Source organism: Macaca nemestrina, chromosome 1, assembly GCF_043159975.1.
Source record: "Macaca nemestrina isolate mMacNem1 chromosome 1, mMacNem.hap1, whole genome shotgun sequence".
In the NCBI taxonomy this organism is placed as follows: Eukaryota; Metazoa; Chordata; class Mammalia; order Primates; family Cercopithecidae; genus Macaca; species Macaca nemestrina.
In genome coordinates this window covers 219,440,960-219,465,296 of record NC_092125.1, presented here as the reverse complement: position 1 = coordinate 219,465,296, position 24,337 = coordinate 219,440,960, and the positions used below count along the sequence as shown (strand labels likewise).

At 53.1% G+C, this 24,337-nt stretch overlaps 1 protein-coding gene across 7 annotated transcripts in view; it reads left to right on the top strand.

Moving 5' to 3' along the window:
- The window catches only part of LOC105473204 (kazrin, periplakin interacting protein), a 1,227,585-nt gene that overhangs the window by 1,145,045 nt on the left and 58,203 nt on the right, over positions 1-24,337 (top strand). For all 7 annotated transcript variants that reach the window (XM_011726865.3, XM_071100389.1, XM_011726867.3 and 4 more), the window contains 3 exons: positions 8,610-8,780; positions 20,325-20,514; positions 23,519-23,649. In XM_011726865.3, the coding sequence (XP_011725167.2) occupies positions 8,610-8,780; positions 20,325-20,514; positions 23,519-23,649 (492 nt within the window). The remainder of the gene's footprint in view (positions 1-8,609; positions 8,781-20,324; positions 20,515-23,518; positions 23,650-24,337) is intronic.

The window sequence follows — 24,337 nt, the reverse complement described above, 5'->3', positions numbered from 1 at the left end:
GGCTTCACGGAGGAAGTGACATATGCACTGGGCTCTGTGGGGTGAATAGGAGTTTATGGGTCAGATAACTGAGGAATTTGTTTCACCATGTATCTCTCTGGTATCTGTGGTATGACATGCCAAAGAGGACAGCAAAACTTTAAAAAGAGTCAGTCCCCTGGCCAGGCACGGTGGCTCACGCCTATAATCCCAGCACTTTGGGAGACCCAGGTGGGTGGAATGCTTGAGGACAAGAATTCGAGACCAGCCTGGCCAAAAGCCCATCTCTACTAAAAATACAAAAATTAACTGGACATTGTGGTGCATGCCTATAGTCCCGGCTATTCAGGAGGCCGAGGCACGGAATCACTGGAACCCAGGAGGTGGAGGTTGCGCCACTGTACTCCAGCCTCGAGCTGAATGCACCTCCGGCCTCTGTTTTCTGCCCTGCGGAGGCACCTTGGTCACAGCCCTTGTCACAGGGTGTTCAGCCTGAGGCTCCTTTTCTGAACAGTGGGAAGCAGCAGGCCAGGGGAATGAGCCCTTCCCAGATGCTGCCTCTGAGCAGAGTTAAGAGACCAGAGTGTTCCAGGCTGGATTGGAATCTAGATGCTTGGCCCCCACCACCCACTTTGGTCTTCACCAGTGATTGCTCACTGTCACCTCCCGGGCACGCACATCACTTCCTTTCTATGATGAAAGGAGCCCCAAGAGTTCTCTGGGCCAGGCCACCACAGCCCTGACGGGGATCTGGGTCTTCTAGCTGCCCTCAATGCCCAACTTGAGCGCAGGACCCGGCTCCCCCATCCTGCCTACCTGTCCCACCCACCCCCGCCACCCTGCCTGGTCGGCCCTGCCCTCCCCTGCGCTGCCCGGCCTGCTCCACCAAGCTCCCCCTGCCCTGCCTACTCGCCCCAGCCCTCCCCTGCCCTGCCCTCCCCTGCCCTGCCTGCCCAGCTCCCCCTGCCTGGCCTGCTCCACCCGGCTCCCCCTGCCCTACCTACTCAGCCCAGCCCTCCCCTGTCCTGCCCGCCCAGCTCCCCCTGCCTGGCCTGCTCCACCCTACTCCCCCTGCCCTGCCTGCTTGGCCCAGCCCTGCCCTGCCCGCCCAGCTCCCCCTGCCCAGCCTGCCCCACCCGGCTCCCCCTGCCCTGCCTACTTGGCCCAGCCTTCCCCTGCCCTGCCTGCCCAGCTCCCCCTGCCCTGCCTGCTCGGCCTGGCTCCCCTTCATGTTAGATGAACTGAGCCTCCCCATGCCTGCCACAGGCAAACAGTTTGGCAGGAAGGGGACGACCCAGAAGCGAGGCAGAGGGGGGAGGCAGGGGAGCCCGCAGAGGCTGCTTTCTCAGACTGTGGGGTCTGCTCCTTAGGGCGAGGCTCTCTCAGCAGCATTGCCTTTGGCCACCAGCAGAGAGTCAGAGGCCAGGGGCTCAGAGTGACCTCCATGCAGAGGGAGGGGTAGGGGACCCCGCTCTCCCGTCTGATGATGCAGGTACACGTGTATGCTCACAGGCGCGTGCTGTGGGAGTTACAGCGTGTACTTCAAGGGCTTGCAGGCAGAGTTCTCAGAGCCCCATGTGTGTCCATTCATTTAACACCCACACGGACACTGGGGGGCATATGGTTATCCTCCCATTTCACAGATGAGCCGACAGACACAGAGAGGGGAGATCCACAGTCATGCAGCCGGTGATGGCAGGGCAGGGGCTTACAGGGCCTGGGTGCAGAGCCTGCGTGCCTTCCCCCTGTGCTGTGCGCCTCTTCTCCCAACCCCATCACCCCCTGGCACTCAGCACAGCATCTTCTGTTCGCCTCTGCTCCCTGCCTCCCCTTCTGTGTCCACCTCTCTCAGTTCTCCATCCTCAGCCCAAGGAGCTTGGTCTTTTTTCAGTGGGCAAGGCAGGGAGAGCCTCTGCCTGAGCAGCCCCATGCCCAGGAGCACAGAAACCTAGTTACCTCTTGTTTATTGGGAATGGGATGCAGTGGGGCCAGAGAACCAGCCCACAGCCTTCAGTGATGTGCTGGCCCCAGGGCAGGGACCCTTGTACTTGTCCCCCCAACCACCAGCTTCCTCCTCCTGGGACCAGGGTTGCACAGGGATTAAGAGCAGACAGCTAGGTTAGAATCTCACCTCTGCACTCGCTAGGGGGTGGCTCGGGCAAACAGATGACTCTCCCTGGTCTCAGCCTTCACATCTGCAAAGCAGGATAAAGATTGCAACTACTCACAGCCCAGTGCTGTCAGCGCTAAGGTTCCCAGGGCATGAAAAGCAAGGGGAAGTAGGGGCATATGCCTGCTACTGTTATTGTCGTTATCATTATTATCATTATTGCCTTCGTGGATTTGGAGTCAGCCATTTGATCATGAAATTTCCACAGTGGATTTCGAAGCCCCTCTGCTGTCCCCTCACCTGCCACTCCCTGGTGTTGGTCTCATTGGCAAACCCAGAGAAGGAAATGAAGGCCCCAGGTGGGCAGGAGTGGAGCTGTGGCTGGTCCCACACAGACACCAGTCGTAGGCCTGCTTTCTGGGAAAAGGTTGGAGAGGCAAGACCTGTGCAGAAAGGAACCCAGACAAGACCTTCTGGGAGGGACAGAGGGTCTCAGAGGACCCAGGAATCAGGAGCTAGAAGAAGGAGCTCCCTGAGAACGCATGCCCTGAAGGAGGACAAATCAGGATTTAGAAAAGCAGCCAGTTACGGTGGCTCACGCCTGTAATCCCAACACTCTGAGAGGCCAAGGTGGGAGGATCACTTGAGCCCAGGAGCTCCAGACGAGCCTGGACAACAGAGTGAGACCTCCATCTCTACAAAAAAATTTTAAAAATTAGCTGGGCAGGGTGGCACACGCCTGTAGTCCCAGCTACTTGGGAGGCTGAAGCAGGAGGATTGCTTGAGCCAGGGACGTTGAGGTGGCAGGGAGCCAAGATTGTGCCACTGCACCCTAGCCTGGGCAACAGAATGAGCCCTATCTCAAAAAAACAAAAGAAAGAAAGAAAGAAAAAAAAGCAAGAGGGTGCTGAGCAGAGTCCAAGAGGATCCAAAAGATGGCACTGTTACCAGGTAATCGTCCTGGCAAGGATTGTGGTGACGGCTGCCTTCAGAAGCCACCTCAGCAGGAGCTGGCATGAACATAGTATTACCTATAGCAAATGTTTATTGTGCACCTACTGTATACAGGCATGAACATGGTATTACCAATACCAAACGTTTGTTGTGCACCTGCTGTATACAGGCATGAACATGGTATTACCGATAGCAGATGTTTATTGTGCACCTACTGTATACAGGCATGAACATGGTATTACCAATACCAAACGTTTGTTGTGCACCTGCTGTATACAGGCATGAACATGGTATTACCAATAGCAGATGTTTATTGTGCACCTACTGTATACAGGCATGAACATGGTATTACCAATACCAAACGTTTGTTGTGCACCTGCTGTATACAGGCATGAACATGGTATTACCGATAGCAGATGTTTATTGTGCACCTACTGTATACAGGCATGAACATGGTATTACCAATACCAAACGTTTGTTGTGTACCTACCGTATACAGGCATGAACATGGTATTACCGATAGCAGATGTTTATTGTGCATCTAATGTATACAGGCATGAACATGGTATTACCAATAGCAGACGTCTGTTGTGCACCTACCGTATACAGGCATGAATGTGATATTACCAATATCCGATGTTTATTGTGCACCTACTGTATACAGGCATCAACATGGTATTACCAATAGCAGATGTTTTATTGTGCAGCTACTGTTTAAGGCATGAACATGATATTACTAACAGCAGATGTTTATTTTGCACCTGCTGTATGCAGGCATGAACATGACAAGTAACAGGCATCTATTGTGCACCTACTGTATACAGACATGAATGTGCTATTACCAACAGATGTTTATTGTGCGCCTACTGTATACAGACATGTATGTGATATTACCAGTAGCAGATGTTTATTGTGCACCTACTGTGCACACACACTGCCCTCATCTCTTCACATTTGCTACTTTAATAGCAATCCTTTGAGGAGTGATTGTCCCTATTCCCCCCATTTAACACGTGAAAACTAAGACTGAGGTAAAGTCTCAGGCCCAGGGCCACATCATTATGGAAAGGGTAGAGGAAGGGTGCAAACCCAGGAGGTCTAATCCCAGAGTCCCGGCCCCAGAGCTCATAGGACCGGGCCTTGCCCAGGCTACCCTCCCCATACCACTCAGTACGTGTTCAGAGGAACAAAGGAATGATTCCCACTATATGCCATTTTCAACAACCCAAGGCCGACCACAGAGAGGAGGTCACAGCTGTCCCCATGAGCTGTGGGTAGAGCGCTGGCTATTTCAGTGACCAGCCTAGCATTTCATACCAGTGCTTCTCTGTGTCTTTTAATGATATGTCAAATTTGTTTTTTAAAATTGTTTGGGCAAAAATGGTACATTTTCATGGGGTACATAATGATGTTTGGATCCATGGGATGTATAGTTATCAGATCAGGGTAATTAATATATCCATCTCGAAGTGTTACATCCAGCTCAGATTTGGCAATAAAATTCCCATGGAGAGCACCGTGTCATGTTTTAAGTCGTAGGTGACTAGGGGCATCCCCCAAGTCTGACCGGCAGCTGGGGTGGGGTTGACACTACTGAACAGAAGCCCCGTGGCTGTGGCTGCCAGGGTCAGCTCCCTGTGGCCACAGCTGAGCAGCCAGTGCCACTTTTATTGATCGGCTTCATCATGCCCTTCAGGTTCATTTAGAAAAATGAAACTTGGAAAACACTCATTTATTAAAAATTAATACTTTAATACTAAGATGTTAATATTAGAAGTAGAGAGAGTCGCTCCTGTAGGTCCGGCAGATCGGTGGAATAGCAACATTCAAACATTATTTTAGTCATTGTTGGGTCCAGCCCCATTTTACAGGTGGGAAGGCTGAGGTCCACAGGGGTCAAGTGACTGACCCAAGGACACATGTTTAGAGCCAGTTTGGCAAAACTGAAACCACAAGTCCTGGTTGTATTTCACCTCTTCCAAGATCTTGCAGCTGGTTATCAAAAATGATTTGCATTTTGTGTGCAAAATAAATGTCCTCCTGGAACAGGATGACTGGAACCCTCAGGTTCCCTGGCCCACTTGGCTGTGCCCACTCAGTCTGCCATGGCCTACCCAATTTCTCCATGAGACCCCTGCAGGACTCCACGGGAGCAGGCAACAGGAAGGACCCCAGGCCCTGAGCTACTGGGGGTAGGGGAACGGCACAGGAGGAACAAGGCTGCTGAGAAAGGAGGGGTCTTGGCCTGTCCAGAATGTGGCCGATGACCGGGCATGGTGGCTCACGCCTGTAATCCTAGCACTTAGAGAGGCTGAGTCAGACAGATCACCTGAGGTCAGGAGTCCAACACCAGCCTGGCCAACATGACGAAAGCCTGCCTCTACTAAAAATACAAAAATTATTCAGATGTGATGGTGTGCACCTGTAGTCCCAGCTACTCGGGAGGCTGAAGCAGGATAATTGCTTGGAGCCCAGATGCAGAGGTTGCAGTGAGCCGAGATCGCACCACTACACTCCAGCTTGGGTGACAGAGCGAGACTCCATCTCAAAAAAATTTGAGAAAAGGAAACAAAAACAAACAAGAAACAGAATGTGGCAAAATTGCAACATCTCCGAAAGCTGTGCCAAATGCACTTTCCCTGTCACATGACTGCAGATTGAAGGGCGACTGGAGGACTCTCCATAAACCCAGCTGAGGAAGTTCACGCAGTAGGCCAGGCAGCCAGGCTGAGGGCTGGACACAGGGTGATTCCGGGTGTAGAGGCCACATTAAAACAGGCCATTTTCATCCCACTACTGTCACCTCCCCAGCCAGCCTTTTTTTTTTTTTTTGAAACGGAGTTTCTCTCTGTTGCCCAGGCTAGAGTGCAGTGGAATGATCTCCGCTCACTGCAACCTCCACTTCCTGAGTTCAAGCGATTCTTGTGCCTTGGCCTCTGGAGTAGCTGGGATTACAGGTGTGCACCACCACACCTGGCTAATTTTTGTACTTTTTTAGTAGAGATGGGGTTTCACCATGTTGGCCAGGCTGGTCTCAAGCTCCTGACCTCAAGTGATCCACCTTCCTCAGACTCCCAAAGTGCTGGGATTACAGACGTGAGCCACTGCGCCCAGCCCCCAGCCAGACCTATAAACCCCTGAAGCCCCCTCCTCTCCCCTCCCTATTCCACACCCTTTTTTTTTTTTTTTTTTTGAGACGGAGTTTTGCTCTTGTTGCCCAGGCTGGAGTGCAATGGTGCAATCTCGGCTCACCGCAACCTCTGCCTCCCAGGTTCAAGCAATTCTTCTGCCTCAGCCTTCCAAGTAGCTGGAATTACAGGCATGTGCCACCACTCCCCACTAATTTTATATTTGTAGCAGAGACGAGGGTTCTCCATGTTGGTCAGGCTGGTCTCGAACTCCCGACCTCAGGTGATCTGCCTGCCTCGGCCACACTCCCCTCTTATGTCCATGTGATCCCTGAGTGCTGGCAGCCCCACAGAACCTCAGCTCCCAGGCCTGTCATCCAAGGCCCCACGAGGTTTGGCCAAATCCCACCCCTGTCAATTCCCGCCACCTCCAACCCCCTTCCAGTTCCAGACTTCTCAGGGGTCTCCTTTCAGTTCCTTTCCTGCCTCAGCTACCAGCAGGGATTGAGGCCCCTACCACACTGTCTATGGGCTGGCGGAGTTGTTTTACCTCTCTGGGCCTCAATTTGCTCATCTGTGAAATAGGGATAATCGTAGTCCCTGCCTGAGGGGTGGTTGTGAGGTTTAAATAATGCACCTAAAACCCTTAGCACAGTACAGAACATTCCATGACAATTGCTGCTGAGCCCAGCTTTCCTGCTACCGCGGAATGTGACCCCAAGGAGGTGGGAGTCCAAAACTTGAAAGCACCTACAAGGCCTTCCCACCCGGCCTAGAGCCCTTGGTCTGTTCATGAGTAGTAGTGTGAATCAGTGACTGCAATGAGACAAAAATAATCCTGAGGGTCCTAGTGGGGCTTCCTCCTAATTCAGGGACATTTTATAAGCAGCCTCTTGTGTACCAGCGGGTTCTCAGGGACAGCCCTTACCCCGGTGGTCAGTTCTACACTGTAGCAGAAGTTTTCACTGTAAGCTCCAGGAGTGCAGGGATTTTTGTCTGGTTTGTGCCAGACAAATATCCACAAATATCGGTAGAATAACAGACCAGTATCAGCTTCAAATAAAGAAAACAGGTTAGAGAGGGCCTGGGGCTTCTTTCTTACATGGGTGACCAGGGAAGGCTTCTCGGAGGAGGAGACAATTAAGCAGCGATCTGAGTGAAGCGAGCAGGTGCCTGCCGGGAGCCCAGTCCCATGCAGAACGCTCCAGGTGGATTCCCTCATGCAGACCCACCCAAATGCTCCAAAGCATGTGTGGTGTTATCCCCTGGTTACAGATGGGGAAACTGAGGCAGGGATGACTCACAACAGTCATTGCAAAGCCAGGATTTGGCCCAGGTTCTCCCTCTGTCTCCAGAACCAAGGCCATAGCTACAGCTCTGTGACAGCCACAGAGAAAAGGCCAAGTTCTCCCTCGGCCTCCCCCTCTTTCACCATCTGGAAGTGAGGCTTTCAGAGACAGGCCTCCCCCTCTTTCACCATCTGGAAGTGAGGCCTTCAGAGACAGGTTTGTCAGACAAGGCAGGATAGTGGCCTCCCTCCGCGGTCCCAGACCACACGGAGACCTTGGATTTGCTTTCAATTTGGTGAATGGGAAGATGGTGGCTGGGTGGATGGGTAGGGCTCCCTGCTGGGACTGTCCTTCTCAAAAGGACGTCTGTTGTTCTGAAACTTTGCTCCGGCCAACAGAGGTCACAGCCCCGATTCAGCTGTCTGGCCCTTCCCTGCTGGCTCTGCTCTGGGGACTGGCACAGCCGGGGCCTGGCCCTTCCCTGGACAATCACAGAAAACAGCTCATGCAGGAGGGCCAGCCTGGGGAGGGGCTCGGGGCAAGCGGCTGAGGACTGTGCTGCATTCAGGACACAGCAGCTATTTCTCTCAGAGGCTGTGACCCTGTGGGGTGGTGGCCAGACCTTGTGGCAGTCCAGACCATTGGGGTCGCTGGTGCCTCCTTCCTGTTGATCCTGTTTCCCTGTGATGAACACAATTTACCAAACAGAACAAAACCCCAGAACAACTATTGCACCCTAACTTCTGTCAGACTGTGTTAAGTATTTCCCACACGTGCAGTCATTCGGCCTTTAGAATTCTTTGAAACAAGTAGGATTGACTCCTGCCCCATTTTACATACGGGGGACCCAGACTTGATGAGGTAGAATGACTTACCCAAAGCAGTCATTTGCCCACTTATTCATTCATGCAGCGCAAAAAGGATTTACTCAGCATCTACTGGGTTTGTCTCTGTTCCAATCTTCCAGCTAGTTTGTGGCAGGGCTGGAGTTCGTGCCCACGGCTTTCCCACCACAGAGCCAGAGCTCCTGGACACAGGTCACAGGTCACTTCTTTTTCCATCTAGGGGTTAGGCCCCCTCTAGGCGTCCCTGGGCCAGGAGGAGCCTGGCTGTAACACCCACTGTGCTCTCTACCTGTCCCACCCACAGGAGAGTGAGGACGCGGTCAAAGCGCTGGCCAAGGAGAAGGACCTGCTGGAGCGTGAGAAGTGGGAGCTGCGGCGCCAAGCCAAGGAGGCCACAGACCACGCCACGGCACTGCGCTCCCAGCTGGACCTCAAGGACAACCGGATGAAGGAGCTGGAGGCCGAGCTGGCCATGGTGAGAACCCTCCCCACCCAGGTGGGCCTGGCATCTGCTAGCAGTGCCATGCTGGGAGCCAGGACGTCTGGCATCGACTCACTTCGGAGACCTAGGGTGGGGTGGGTGGGGCAGAGCCGAACACAAGCAGAGGGGCGGGGCCCGCGGTGGGAGGGGGCTTTCTACAATGCACCGTCAGTGTCCCTCCAAGACCATGACCCCAGAGCCTGGGCCAGGCTTTTATCCACCTGCCTTGGACCCAGGGGATGTGGAGATGCTGGGAAAACACTCACTTTTCCACACACCCCAACCTACTGTTAGGAAAAAGAAGGCCAGGTGCGATGGCTTAGGCCTGTAATCCCAGCAGTTCAGGAGGCCGAGGCGGGCAGATTGTTTTTGAGCCCAGCAGCTTGAGACCAGCCTGGGCAACATGGCAAAACTCCTTCTCTACCAAAAAATTCAGAAAAATTAGCCAGGCATGGTACATGCCTATAGTCCCAACTACTCCAGTGGCTGAGGCAAAAGGATTGCCTGAGCCCAGGAGGTGGAGGCTGCAGTGAGCCACTGCACCCAGCCTGGGCGACAGTGAGACCCTGTCTCCAAAAAAAATTTTTTTTTTTTTTTTTTTTTTTGAGACGGAGTCTTGCTCTGTGCCCCAGGCTGGAGTGCAGTAGCGCGATCTCGGCTCACTGCAAGCTCCACCCCCCTGGGTTCACGCCATTCTCCTGCCTCAGCCTCCTGAGTAACTGGGACTACGGGCGCCCGCCACCTCGCCCGGCTAATTTTCTTGTATTTTTAGTAGAGACGGGGTTTCACCGTGTTAGCCAGGATGGTCTCGATCTCCTGACCTCGTGATCTGCCCGTCTCGGCCTCCCAAAGTGCTGGGATTACAGGCTTGAGCCACCGCGCCCGGCCTCCAAAAAAAATTTTTTAAAAAAAAGGAAAGGAGAAAAAATTTTTGTTTAAAATATACATATTTGCTTAGGAAAATATTTGGGGGGAAATACATGGAAATACTAACATTCGTTCTCTCAGAGTGGTAGCAACTTTTATTTGTTTGTTTATTGGCCTCTTCTCAAATGTCTGTGCAGCAAAAATGTCTTACTTGGGTCATTAAGGAAACAAATAATTTTTTCCTAACCCAAACCTTCCAGACACTTTGTGTTCCCAGGAGATGCGTAGCCTTTGTGTGTGGGGACAGAGGGTCCGGGTCGGGAGAGAGCGCCCTAGAGGTCTGTTCTGCCTGCTCCTGTGTGACCTTGGGCTGTTCACTCAACTGTTCTGGGCTTCAGTGCCTTTCACTTGTTACTGCGCTGGGAGTGGGGTCTTTTTTTTGAGACAGAATCTTGCTCTGTCGCCCAGACTAGAGTGCAGCGGCACGATCTCAGTTCACTGTAAACTCCGTCTCCTGGGTTCAAGCGATTCTCCTGCCTCAGCCTCCCAAGTAGCTGGGATTACAGGTACCCGCCACTGCTCCTGGCTAATTTTTGTATTTTTTAGTAGAGATGGGGTTTCACCATCTTGGCCAGATGGGTCTCAAACTCCTGACCTCATGATCCACCTGCCTCAGCCTCCCAAAGTGCTGAGATTACAGGCGTGAGCCACCGTACCCGGACTGGGGTCTTAATCCCACCCTACCTTCCCCATAGGGTGGCTGGGCAGTTGCAGGGAGCTTGTGGCTAGAAAGGCCTCCAGAAGCCAGGGGCTTAGTGTGACAGAGGCCGGGAGGAGAATGTGGGAGGAGCTCCTGAAGAGTAGGGGCAGGGGGAGGACGTAGCTCTTAGAAGATTTGTTGTCCTGCAGAGAGCTGATGCCAGCTAATACTGTGGTTACAGCCATGTGATCTGGGTTCAAATCCAGCCCCAGGTACTTCCCAACTGTATGACTGAGCAGGAGCCTTCACCTCTCTGGACTCCATATCCATCAACTCAAAACAGAGATAATGGCATATAGAGTTGACTCTTAAACAACACAGGGCTTAGGGCTGCTGATCCCCTGTGCAGCTAAATCCATGTATAACTTCCGACTGCCCTAGACCGTAACTGCTCATAGCCCACTGTTGACCAGAAACCTTACTGAGAACAGTCAGTGAGCACATCTTTTGTGTGTTAACTGTCTCGTTTTCTGTATTTGTATTAGTTCATTCCTGCACTGCTATAAAGAAATAGTTGAGACTGGGTAATTTATAAAGGAAAGAGGTTTAATTGACTCACAATTCTGAACGGTTGTGGACGCCTCAGAAACTCATAATCATGGCGGAAGGCAAAGGAGAAGCAGGTACCTTTACAAAATGGCAGGAGGGAGAATGAGCATGGGAGGAACTACCACACGTTTATGAGCCATCAGATCTCGTTAGAATTCTACCACTATCACAAGAACAGCATGGGGGAAACCAGCCCCATGATCCACTTACCTCCACCTGGTCCCTCCCTTGACACGTGGGGATTACAATTGGAGATGAGATTTGGCTGGGGACCCAGAGCCAACCATGTCAGTATTCTTTGAATAAAGTAAGCTAGAGCAAAGACAGTGTTATTAAGAGAATCAGGCCAGACATATAATCCCAGCACTTTGGGAGACCGAGGAGGGTGGATCACTTCAGGTCAGGAGTTCGAGACCAGCCTGGCTAACATGGTGAAACCCCATCTCTACTAAAACTACAAAAAGTAGCCAGGTGTGGCAGTGGGTGCCTGTAATCCCATTTACTCGGGAGGCTGAGACAGGAGAATCGTTTGAACCTGGGAGGCAGAGGTTGCAGTGAGCCAAGGTCAAGTCGCTGCACTCCAGCCTGGGCAACAGAGCAAGACTCTGTCTCAAAAAAAAAAAGAGAATCATAAGGAAGAGAAAATATATTTGCTATTCATTAAGTGGAAGAAAAGGATCATCATCAAGGTCTTCATCCTCATTGTCTTCATGCTGAGTGGCTGAGGAGGAGGAGGAGGGAGAGGAAGGATTAGCTTTGCTGTCTCAGGGGTGATGGAGGTGGAAGAAAATCTGCCGATAATTGGACCCATGCACCCATGCAGTTCAAACCCACGTTGTTCAAGAGTTGACTGTGCTTTGTAGGGCTCTTGTGAGGATTTCCAAGAAATAAAGCAGGAGAAGCACTTGGCACTGGGCCCGGATCCCTGGACGTGGTAACCACAGCAGGATGGTTTACTAAGGACCAGGCCCCCAGGGCAGGCTGGGGCCGGATCCCTGGACCTCTCCTAGGTCTCCTTGTCCAATGCTGACCCCTAGTGGTGAGAACTACTGAGCAGGAAGAAGCTGCGGCAGCAGGGACTTCTGGGGTCTGGGGGTTCCCACCAATGGAGTTGATAATACTGGAGGCCCTGCTGCTACGTGCAGCCCAGACAGAAATCTTTCAACTTGCAGGCCAGGAAAAGGCCCCTGTTCTCCCAGGTCTTCCTCATGACTTGTGGACAGACAGATGTGTCTTCCTTCCTTGGAGTCCTGGCCTTAGGCATCCGAGGATGCCCTGGGTCTTTCCAGCCTAGGATCCAGCTCACCCTGGCTTCCCCTCCCGTTGTTTCCATTCTGGCCAAGAAAACTCAACTTTTGGCCTCCTTCTGGCAGGCATCAGATGCATCTGCCCGTGTGAATGTTGGCAACTCAGGTTGATGGGTTTATGTTCATGTTAACAGCACAGGCAGTGTCTACCCAGGGCTTGGAGGCAGAGGGAGGGGGCTTCACGAGGAGCTGTGACGGCCCCAGTCTTGTTGGTGTGTCCACCTGATTGCAGCTTCCCTCTATTGCCCGCCATCCCTAGAGTTTCACAGCCAGGCCATGTTGCCTGCAGGCCCAGCTCCCCCACTGCACGGCTGACCCTTCCTCGGGGGATGCCTTAAGTCCTGTGTTGCAAGCAACAGGAAGCAGCTCTGCTTTGCCAGTGGAAGCACAGAGGGTGGGTTGGAAGGAAGTCAGGGTCCACAGGTGCAGTGGGGAGGTGGAGGGCGCAGCTTAGCAGTGGCAGAAGCCACGGCAGCTGCAGACCAGGTGTGGTGGCTCACACCTGTAATGTTTTGGCTTTGGGAGGCCAAAGCGGGCAGATCACTTGAGGTCAGGAGTTTGAGACCAGCCTGGCCAACATGATGAAACACTGACTCAACTGAAAATACAAAAATTAGCTGGACGTGGTGGTGGGCACCTGTAACCCCAGCTACTCGGAAGGCTGAGGCAGGACAATCGCTTGAACCCAGAAGGCAGAGGTTGCAGTGAGCCGAGATCGCACCACTGCACTCTAGCCTGGGCGACAGAGCAAAACCCCATCTCAAAAAAAAAAAGCAGCGCCCCAGCTGCAGGGGTGGGGAGCCAGGCCCGGGGGAATGGTGCGCTCAGCAACCCCTGCAGCTGGGGGGATGGACATGTCGCTTTTGTCTTCTGATGAAATCTTACCTCAGTGAGGTCCATGCAGCATGCCCAGTGCCCCATCTTGGGCCGCTTACTTGCCTCTTACCCAGGGGTCCTGGCTGTAGCCCCTGGTGCTGGGCAGTTCCCTCTGTGGCAAAGCTCACAGCTGCCGGTGACACAGAGGCCACTGGGAAAGCAGGTATTGGGGAAAGAGCCCAGACTGGTGCCAAGTGAGGGGTGAGCGGCCCGTCAGGATCCAGGCATCGTCCCTCCCCCTGTGTCCAGAGGAGCCAACTCCAGGCCGCCCCACACACCCTCTTCACTGCTTCACTCAGGGAAAAACCAGAAAGACATTTGCTTCTGCAGACGTTTCCCAAGAAGCAAAGCCCTCTGCTGGCATTTAGCAATGAACATGGGCACCCTGAGGCCCACCCAGCCATCCACCCTTGCTGGGAGCATTTCCTGTTAAATCCTGATCCAACCAGGCATTACCACCCACACGGCAACTTCTCTGTAACCACATTGGCCCCATGGGACCACGTGTGCGTGTGTGCGCGCGCGTGTGTGTGTCTCAAAAATGTTTATCGACATAGAATGTCAAGGCCCGAGCCCACCTGAGCTTACCGTTGCCCCCGCAGGAGCCTCCCCTCCACGGCCAGAGCCTGCATTGATCCTTGGTCGTTGGGCACGGGTTGTTGGCCATGCCGTTCAGTGTTTTCAGCATGTTGATAACATTGTGCAACCGCCGCTTCTGTCTAATTCCAGAATAATTTCATCTCCCCAGAAAGTATCACGTCTTCAGTGAGGTGTGTATTCTTTTTTTTTTTTTTTTTTTTTTTTTTTTGAGACGGAGTCTCGCTCTGCCACCCAGGCTGGAGTGCAGTGGCCGGATCTCAGCTCACTGCAAGCTCCGCCTCCATTCTCCTGCCTCAGCCTCCCGAGTAGCTGGGACTACAGGCGCCCGCCACCTCGCCCGGCTAGTTTTCTGTATTTTTTAGTAGAGACGGGGTTTCACCGTGTCGGCCAGGATGGTCTCGATCTCCTGACCTCGTGATCCGCCCGTCTCGGCCTCCCAAGAGGTGTGTATTCTTATGGTTTTGGAGCTCGGGCAGTCCCGTACTCCATGGCCTGACGTCTTTGCTGGGGAGACTTTTGACGGGAGTCCAGCCAGGGCCTGAGGAGGCAGCTCCCTTACTAGCCTTCCCTCAGTCCACAGGCCTTCCCCGCCAGCCTCCTTAGTCACATGTGGGGCTGGGAGACAGGGCTGCCTGCTCCTGAGACTATGGGCATCCCCCCGACACTGGTCCAGTCCCTGGGAGCCCAGCTTACACTGACCTCGCTGCCCACGAGCCTGGCTTCTGCAGTGTGGGAAATGCTCTTCAGTTGACGGTGCTTTCTGTAAATAAGGGCACCAGAGACGTTTGGGGCCACATAACTGGTGGGGCTGCCCTGTGCTCTGCAGCTTCCCTGGCCTCCACCCACCGGATGTCAGCAGCACCCCCCACTCCAGCCCCCAGTGTCACAGCAGTAGACTGTAGACATGGCCAGATGTCCCCCAGAGTGCAGAATCACCCCAGACTGGACGCATCCCTCCATCAAGTAGGACATTTTGTGAGAATCAGACATTCCTATCTATCTGGGCCTGGGCTGTTTGAGTCTAACAGAGTCCCGGTTTGGGTCCTGTTATTTTCTGTCTGTGTGACCCTTGACAAGGGACTTAAGCTTTCTGAGCCTTAGTTCCCTCCTGTATAAAATCAGAACTACAGTTTCCTCCTGTATAAAATCAGAACTACAGTTTCCTCCTGTATAAAATCAGAACTGTAGGCCAGGTGTGGTGGCACACGCCTGTAAACCCAGCACTCTGGGGAGGCTGAGGCATGTGGATCACCTGAGGTCAGGAGTTCAAGACCAGCTTGGCCAACATGGTGAAACCTGTCTCTGCTAAAATTACAAAAATTAACCAGGCATGATGGCAGGCATCTGTAATCCCAGCTACTCAGGAGGCTGAGGAAGGAGAATCATTTGAACCCAAGTGGTGGAGGTTGCAGTGAGCTGAGATCAGACCATTGCACTCCAGCCTGGATGACAGAATGAGACTATCTCAGAATAGAATAGAATAGAATAGAATAGAATAGAATAGAATAGAATAGAATAGAATAGAATAGAATAGAAGACTGGATGGCAGAGTGAGACTCCATCTCAGTAGAATGGAATAGAATGGAATGGAATAGAATAGAATAGAATAGAATAGAATAGAATAGAATAGAATAGCCTGGATGGCAGAGTGAGACTCCATCTCAATAAAATGGAATAGAATAGAATAGAATAGCCTGGATGACAGAGTGAGACTCCATCTCAATAGAATGGAATGGAATGGAATGGAATGGAATGGAATGGAATAGAAGAATAGAATAGAATAGAATAGAATAGAATAGAATAGAATAGAATAGAATAGAATAGCCTGGATGACAGAGTGAGACTCCATCTCAATAGAATAGAATAGAATAGAACAGAACGGAGCGGAGCGGAGTGGAGTGGAACAGAACCGAACCTTACCCCTAGTGACAGTGTAGGGAAATGAGGCAGGGGGTGAATCGGGAAGGCAGCCGCAGAACTCGGTCAGCATTCACAGCTCTGTGCTGAGGTTGCTCTAGAGCCACCCTGTCCTCAGACCCCACTGGGGAGGAAGAGACATGGATTCTCATGCCTGTTCCACTCATCAGTATTTGACCTCGCACATGTCACCTTTAACCTTTTCCTGCCTCCGTTTCCTCATTTGTAAAAAAGACAGCCACCACAGGCCCAGAGGAGAGGCAGGGACTGTGAGGGATGAGCGGGCAGAGAAGCAGAAAGTGTTGGCCAAGCCTCAGGTTCCTTTTTAATGGCCACACTCTGAGTCCATGCCCTTTGTGCCCATTCTCAGCTGCAACGAAAGCAGTCTGCCCCAAATGTGCCACCTCCAGGCCCCTGGCCACTGCCTTTTTGGACCATTTGGACCAGCCCTTGCCAAGCCAGTTCCTAGGCTGGATGTGACCCCAGAGTGGTGGGGTGGCCTGCCACCCTGCATGAGGGCAGGATTGCCCACACCTGAGCCCACCTGAGCCAAGCCTGTCACTGCCCCCACAGGAGCCTCCCCTCCACAGCCAGAGCCTGCATTGGTCCTTGGTCTTTGGTCCTTGGTCATTGGTCCTTGGTCTTTGGTCCTTGGTCACTGGTCCTTGGTGCTGTGGCCCATATTTGCCTCATCAGCTCACACTGGTGCCTCCCTGCTGGACCTGCTCCCACCCGTACCCCTGAGATCTGTGAAAGAGGATCCCAGCCGGCTTCCCCCCAAGGAGAAGAACCTAGCTGTGCCATAGAGTGTGTATATGAAGCACGGGAAGAAGGTGTCCTTGTGCCCCCTCAGTGCGCATTTGGCACAATGTGCCATCTGCACAGGAGCACCAACCTTCCGGTGTCTGCTCAGAGGCTCCTGCGTCGGGATCCTCCCAGTCTTTACCCCAGAGAAACATTCCCTAGACAAGCACACATCTGCTGAAGGACCCGGTAGAGGATTCGGTTTCTGGGCATGGCGTGCCTGCAGGGCCAGGCTTGCTGTCTTATATGGGAGATGGGATGGGTGCATCGTGGCCTCCGGATCAGCAGATCCTCAGGCCCTCCTGGTCAACAGGAACTGCCATTGGCCCCAGCCAAAAGGTGGGTGAGGGCAGGGCCCTGTGCTGCCATCTCCCCTTCCTGCCTCATGGGTCTCACCACCCAGGCTCAGGGAGTGCACAGGTAATCCTAACTGAGCACATGGCTGCTCTGAGACAGTGGGCCAACCTGGATCCTTGACCGTGGTGTGAATTACTCCTCACATCATCCCATCATCCCTGCTTGTGAAATAGAGACTCTTTAATAACAATCGCTAATATTTATTGGGTATTTTTACCCTGGACCAAGCACTCTCCCTAGCAGCCATGTGAGGGAGGAACTGTCGTTCTCCCCGCTGGACAGATGGAGGCACGAAGGCACGGAGAGGTATGGAGCCTGCCTTGGGATCCCACAGCTCAGAGTGGCAGAGCCAGAATCAAATCCAGACAGAGCCCAAGCTCCAAAGAACTGTGGCACGGCCTGGCCACCTCGTCGCACAACTCCAGGGGGCGCTGCTTACGTAAACATGGTCGCTCTTGGTTTCACTGTCTTATATGGTGGGACCCTGAAGTTCAGAATGGTGGAGTAGTTTGCTCAAGGTCACACAGCAAGTTAAGTAGGAGAAATGGAGTTTCAACCCAGTTCTGTCTGACCTTTGTGACATGGACACATTTGTGTCAAGTTAACAATTCCCAGGAGCTTGATGTTCCGGGTTCCCAGTGTTTGGAAGAGGGTGGAGGCTCAGAGAGGAGAAGAGTCAGAGCCCAAAGGGAGTTCCCAGCATTAAATTGCATTTAGTGGAAGAGATTAGTCAGAGAAATGTTTCAGTTGCCACAGGAGAGGATCTAATGTGTGTGTGTACATGTGTGTATGTGTGTGTGTTAGTCTCTTCTCAGGCTGCTGATAAAGACGTACCCGAGGGCCGGGTGCAGTGGCTCATGCCTGTAATCCCAGCACTTTGGGAGGCCAAGGCAGGCAGATCACGAGGTCAGGAGATCGAGACCATCCTGACTAACACGGTGAAACCCCGTCTCTACTAAAAATACAAAAAATTAGCCGGGCGTGGTGGTGGATGCCTGTAGTCCCAGCTACTCGGGAGGCTGAGGCAGGAGAATGGCATGAACCAGGGAGGCGGAGCTTGCAGTGAGCTAAGATCGCGCCACTGCACTCCAGCCTGGGCGACAGAGCGAGACTCCGCCTCAAAAAAAAAAAAAAAAAAAAAAAAGACATGCCTGAGACTGGGTAATTTATAAAGAAAGGGAGGCTTAATGGACTCACAGTTCCACATGGCTGGGGAGGCCTCACAATCATGGTGGAAGGTGAAGGAGGCACACATCTCACATGGCAGCAGGCAAGAGAGCTTGAGCAGGGGAACTGCCCTTTATAAAATCATAAGATCTCAGGAGACTCATTCACTATCATGAGAACAGCACAGGAAAAAACCACCCCCATGATTCAATTACCTCCCATTAGGTCCCTCCCATGACACGTGGGGATTATGGGAGCTACAATTCAAGATGAGATTTGGGTGGGGACACAGCCAAACTATATTGGTGCATACACATGTGTATATGTGTGTGTGTGCCTGTGTGTATTTTGTGTGTATGTGTGTGCGCGTGTGTGTGTATACGTGTGTATGTGCCTGTGTATGGGTACGTGGGTGTGCAAGCAGGTGCTTATATTTTAGATGAAACTTCACATGCGTCATCTGCCGTTCCTCTCCATTATAGCTCTGCCTTGGAAGTTTACAATCCTGAATGGGCAGAGTGGACAGTTTGAGAGATCCCCGTGCTTTAGAATTCACAGGTACAGCCACCCGATTCTGAAGTACCAACCGTAGGGGACCTCCCAATTTTCAGGTAGCAAGGATGTCAAGCTGCCCACTGAGATGGAAGATGCCACTCCCAGGCCCAGACAGAGATGAGGCCCTGCCTGGGAGGGAAGCGGATGGGTTCAGGAGAGCCACCCCGCCTAGGCCTCTGCCTCACTCCCTCCTGTGCTCCCTCCAAGGGCTGCCTGTTTCAGGGGCTGGCTTGTGCAATCCTGTGCTTCCTATGCATGCAGCTGGGAGTGTTTGCAGGAGGGGAGAGCTGAGGGTTCGTTGCCGCATGACAGCAGACCAGCCTGGGTGCTCACTTCTCCCGAGTCACACTTTCTGGGCAGCCAGATGGACTGGGCAGGAGGAAGCAAGGGAGTGGGGCATCCCCCTAAGACTGCAGGTGTAGCAGTGTGGAGGGCCAGGAGGCTGTGTGCACGCACACCTGGAGGGAAGGCAGGTGCAGCCACTGACTCATCTGGGCTGGGTGTGGTGGTTCAGGAAGTGTGGGTCTCCATGATCCTAGGCCTGCTGATAAAGACATACCCGAGGGCCGGGTGCGGTGGCTCACGCCTATAATCCCAGCACTTTGGGAGGCCGAGGCAGGTGGATCACTTGAGGTCAGCAGTTCGAGACCAGCCTGGCCAACATGATGAAACCCCATCTCTACTAAAAATACAAAAATTAGCCAGGTATAGTAGCACATGCCTGTAATCCCAGCTACACATGAGGTTGAGGCAGGAGAACTGCTTGAACCCCGGAGGCGGAGGTTGCAGTGAGCCGAGATCACGCCACTGCACTCCAGCCTGGGCAACAGAGTGAAACTCCATCTCGAAACAAAAAAGAGGAGTGTTCTTGGACCCCCTCTGTTTCTGGTCTCACTTTGCTGTTGGTGGGTAACCCCCAGGTGAGCTCTCAGGTGAGTTAAGTTGACACAAATGTGACAAAAGTCAGACAGAACTGGGTTCAAACTCCACTTCTTCTACTTGTTGTGTGACTTTGAGCCAATTACTCCACCATTCTGAACTTTAGGATCTCACTCTATAAGATGGGGAGACCGGCCGGGCGCGGTGGCTCAAGCCTGTAATCCCAGCACTGTGGGAGGCCAAGATGGGCGGATCACGAGGTCAGGAGATCGAGACCATCCTGGCTAACACGGTGAAACCCCGTCTCTACTAAAAAATACAAAAAAAACTAGCCGGGCGCGGTGGCGGGCGCCTGTAGTCCCAGCTACTCCGGAGGCTGAGGCAGGAGAATGGCGTGAACCCGGGAGGCGGAGCTTGCAGTGAGCTGAGATCCGGCCACTGCACTCCAGCCTGGGCGGCAGAGCGAGACTCCGTCTCAAAAAAAAAAAAAAAAAAAAAAAAAAAAAAAAAGATGGGGAGACCAAGAGGGACCATGTTTATGTAAGCAGCGCCCCCTAGAGTTGTGTGACGAGGTGGCCAGGCCCTGGCACAGTTCTTTGGAGCTTGGGCTCTGTCTGGATTTGATCCTGGCTCTGCCACTTCTGAGCTGTGGGATCCCAAGGCAGGCTCCACACCTCTCCGTGCCTTTGCACCTCCAGCTGTCTTAACGGGGAGAACGACAGTTCCTCCCTCACACAGTTGCAGGGCCGGTGCTTGACTTACCAATTGGCGCTCGATGCAGAGCTAGCAATACCCGGTGCAGAAGTTCAGGGCTTTCTCCCATGGCGGTGGGCAGTGCCAAGCAGCTGGCCAAGAGGTCCCCTTGATTGTGACTTCTTCCTGTCTTCCTGCTCTCTCCAGGCCAAACAGTCCTTAGCTACGCTGACCAAGGATGTCCCCAAGCGGCATTCCCTCGCCATGCCGGGCGAGACGGTGCTCAACGGCAACCAGGAGTGGGTGGTGCAGGCGGACCTCCCGCTGACCGCAGCCATCCGGCAGAGTCAACAGACTCTCTACCACTCACACCCCCCTCACCCGGCGGACCGGCAAGGTGAGTCCTGCCCTGGCCCGGCCCCACCACGATTTCGAGGGGCTTCACAGGAGGCCATCCGACCCAGCGGGAAAGGCAGCTTCTTTGTTCACACTACAGCAGCTTAGGGGGTGTGGGGCAGAGACCTTGGGCTCGTGTCAGTGAAAAATCTAAGAGATGGACAGCAGGCATAGCTGGATCCAGAGGTTCAAACACTATTTGGGTCCCTCTGACCATGTCTCTCCATCTCTTAGCTCTGCCCACCTCCTTTTGGCCTCATCTTTAGGCTGTCTCTTTCTGTAAGAAAGTGAAATAGTCCCCTGCAGTTCCAGATGTTTAAGACCCTCACAGCTCAAGACTTAAGGAAGAAAAACTCTCTCTTCCCCCTGTGTCCATAGCAAATCCTAAAGAAAGACTGATTGGCCACATCAGAGTCACATGGGCATCCTTTGGCAGGAGAGGCAGCAGAACTGCTTGATTGACAGCTCTGGCCAATCGCGGGGCATCCAGGAGGGGCTGATGTCAATGTCACAGGTGTTTGCTCCAGGCACTCGGCAGGAAAGTCTGGCCTCTGGGCAGCATCTGTATCCCACTGCCCATGGAACAGGCTCCAAACTCCTCGCTGTCCTGTTGCACGTCTGCAGGCCACCTTGCTCTGTTCTCTGTCCCTTCTGCAAGTAGGTGCCCTTACATGATAGATGCAAGTTGTGATAGACGCAAGTTTGGTCATCCTCATCTACCTCTGCAGGGCCTCTCCTCAATGGAGCTGGCTGTGGTCTGGGAAAGCCTGGACAGGCTGACGGATCTGCCCTCTGGGTCCTTCCTCCTCCACAGTATCTGCCTCACATACAACCATCTCCATGCATTTTATCAGACACCCCCTCCTCCAGGAAGCCTTCCGTGCTCTCTCCCCTGTGTCCTCTATGCTCCTGTAAAGTTGGGTGCTCACCTGCATCAGAGCACCTCTTACCCTACCTCGGGTTTGCTGTTGATGCATTTGTCACATGACTCCTCCCATCTGTCCAGTGCCTGGCACTGTGGTAGGCACATCATACATGCAGCTACTCTCTGGGATTGATAGCACTGGCATCCACCCCCGTGTTACACATAACAAACCTGGCTCAGAGGGGCCAGGCAGGATGCTCAAGGTCACACAGCCTGTAGGGTAAACTCACCCAGATTGGAATTGACTCCAAAGCCAGGGCTCCTTCAGCCACCAGTCTTCTGTGTTAGAGCATACGGCCATTGGTGGCAAGGACTGTCTTTTGCAGGGATGCTACCCTACCTGCTGGCATGCCACCTGTACATAGTAGGTGCTTAGCCAGTCTTGTCAAACAAAAGATGCTTTCTCTATCCAGTGCCAATGCCCGCAGACAGGAGAGCAACCTGCTGGGGACTTGGAAGGGCTTCTGAGCTGTGGCTTCTGGTCTGGACCTTTCATTTAGCCACTATTTATTGAGTACCTACTATGTGCTAGGCACCATGAGCTCTGGGATTCAACAGGATAAGACACCCTGGGCGCCTGCTCTCACAGAACAGATGTTGTCAGTGTACAGATATGACATGTAAATATACTATTAAATAACAAGCAGGCCGGGTGCGGTGGCTCACGCCTGTAATCCCAGCACTTTGGGAGGCCAAGGTGGGCAAATCACGAGGTCAGGAGTTCAAGACCAGCCTGGCCAACATAGTGAAACCCTGTCTTTACTAAAAATACAAAAATTAGCTGGATTTGGTGGCACACGCCCGTAGTCCCAGCTACTCGGGAGGCTGAGGCAGGAGAATTGCTTGAACCCAGGAGGCAGAGGTTGTGGTGAGCAAAGATCGTGCCACTGCACTCCAGCCTGGGCAACAGAGCAGGACTGTGTGTCAAAAATAAATAAATAAATAAATAACAAGCAGAACAATGACAGATTGTAATTAGCACAAGGAGAGAAATCAACAGAAAACAGGCACTTTTTTGGGGGGGGATGGAGAGATGGAGTCTTGCTGTGTTGCCCAGGCTGGTTTTGAAGTCCTGGGCTTATGCAGTGCTCCCTCTTCGGCCTCCCAAAGTGTTGAGATTACAGGCGTGAGCCACCATGCCCAGCTAAAAACAGTCACTTTGATGAGAAACAACAAGGCAAAATAGGGAGAGCTGATTACTGGGGAAGGCCTCTCAGGACAGACTGAGACCTGGAGGATGACGGTGCCCCTGATGGGCAATAGGAATGGCAGAGACCAAGGCAGGGGGATATGACCTGTCTCAGGCAGTCAGAAGGCTGATGTGGCTTGAGCCGTGGCTGTTGGGGTAGGCAGGGCCGTGGCACATCAGGCCACCTTGGAGGCCAGGAGGAAGAGAGATGAAATGCTGGTGGCTCATGCTCTGGTGTGTAGAGTGGAGTCGACGCGACCCACCAGGAGGCCGCGTGGTCTTCCAGGCAAGAGTCAGTGGTGGCAATGCGGTGGGAGAGAAGCAGGCAGATTTGGGGCAATGTTTTGGAGCTGCTGCTACTGACTGGTTGTGGGATATGGGGGAAAGAGAGAAAGTGGTGGTGGCCTTTAGGTTTCTCATTTGGGAAACCGATTGGGGGCAGTGGTTAGGATTGCACCAGGTCTAGGAATGTCCAGGTGGTGGGAGCATGTGAACAGGGTCACAGAGTACTCAAGTATTAATGCATCGCGGTGCTCCTTAGAAATGCATTTATAAACATCAAGCACTTTCCTATATTGGACTTGGAAACGAGGAGACTTGAACTTGGAATGAGAAGAAGACTTGAAAACTTCCACGTCTTCTCCTCGTTCATGCTGGTGGAGGAGGGTTCACTGGATCCAAAGGCTATGGGAGGTTCTTCCCAGCAGCGGCTCTATAGGAATGTGTGGAGCCGTGGAGTAGGGGGTTGGAGAACCAGGCAAGTCTCTTCCCTTTTCTACACCTCAGTGTTCCCGTCTGCAGAACGGGGATGTTGGGTGGAATAACCGCCAAGGCAGCACAGGCGAGGACATTCTCTCCATCCCTCACTCACCAGCTGTCCCTGCTTTCCAGCGGTCAGGGTGAGTCCCTGCCACTCCCGGCAGCCCTCTGTCATCTCCGACGCATCTGCTGCCGAAGGCGACCGGTCGTCCACACCTAGCGACATCAACTCCCCTCGACACCGGACGCACTCCCTCTGCAACGTAAGGCCAGCAGCAGCGGGGCCTGGGCCCCTGGGCCCTGCCCGGAAACCACAAGGGTGGGGGTGGCAGGGTGAAGCCATACTCGCTGTTTCCTCTCGTCCACCCAGGGAGCACTCTGGCGAATGCATTTCCTGTTCTGTTCTTTCCTTTTGCAAGAAGCGATGGATGTGGGGAGAAAAAGGAATGAGGCCCGTTTGCTCCTTGTGTCCGGGAGGGTGAGGAGAATCCAGAGGAAGTGGGCCTGGGTCGGCCGCAGGCGCAGCCTGGAACTCTGCCCTGTCTGGGACTGTGGGCTTCTCCTCCCACGCATTACCTTCCAGAGCTCAGGGCCTCCCCAGCACAGCCTCATTTCCCTTTAGAGCCAGCTCTCCATCCTGATCCAGGAGTCTTGGCATGAATTGCCTCTGGAGAGGCGTGTGAATATGGTCTAAGTTTGTTTCCTTTGCTTATTTCATCAAACACTTGTGATTGCATGCTGGGCACCAGCTCCCAGGAGGCAGAGGCCCTAGCTGCCTAGCTCTTGATGACTAGTGGGGCAGACAGATGGGCTCTGCAACAGTGAGGGAGTAAATGAAGATGGATCGAGCTTCTGAGGACAGTCGGAAGCCATGTCCAGGCTCTAACATGAAATATTGGGGTCCGGGTGTGGAGACCACCTTGAATTCGTGTTCTGTCACACAGTTGGTAA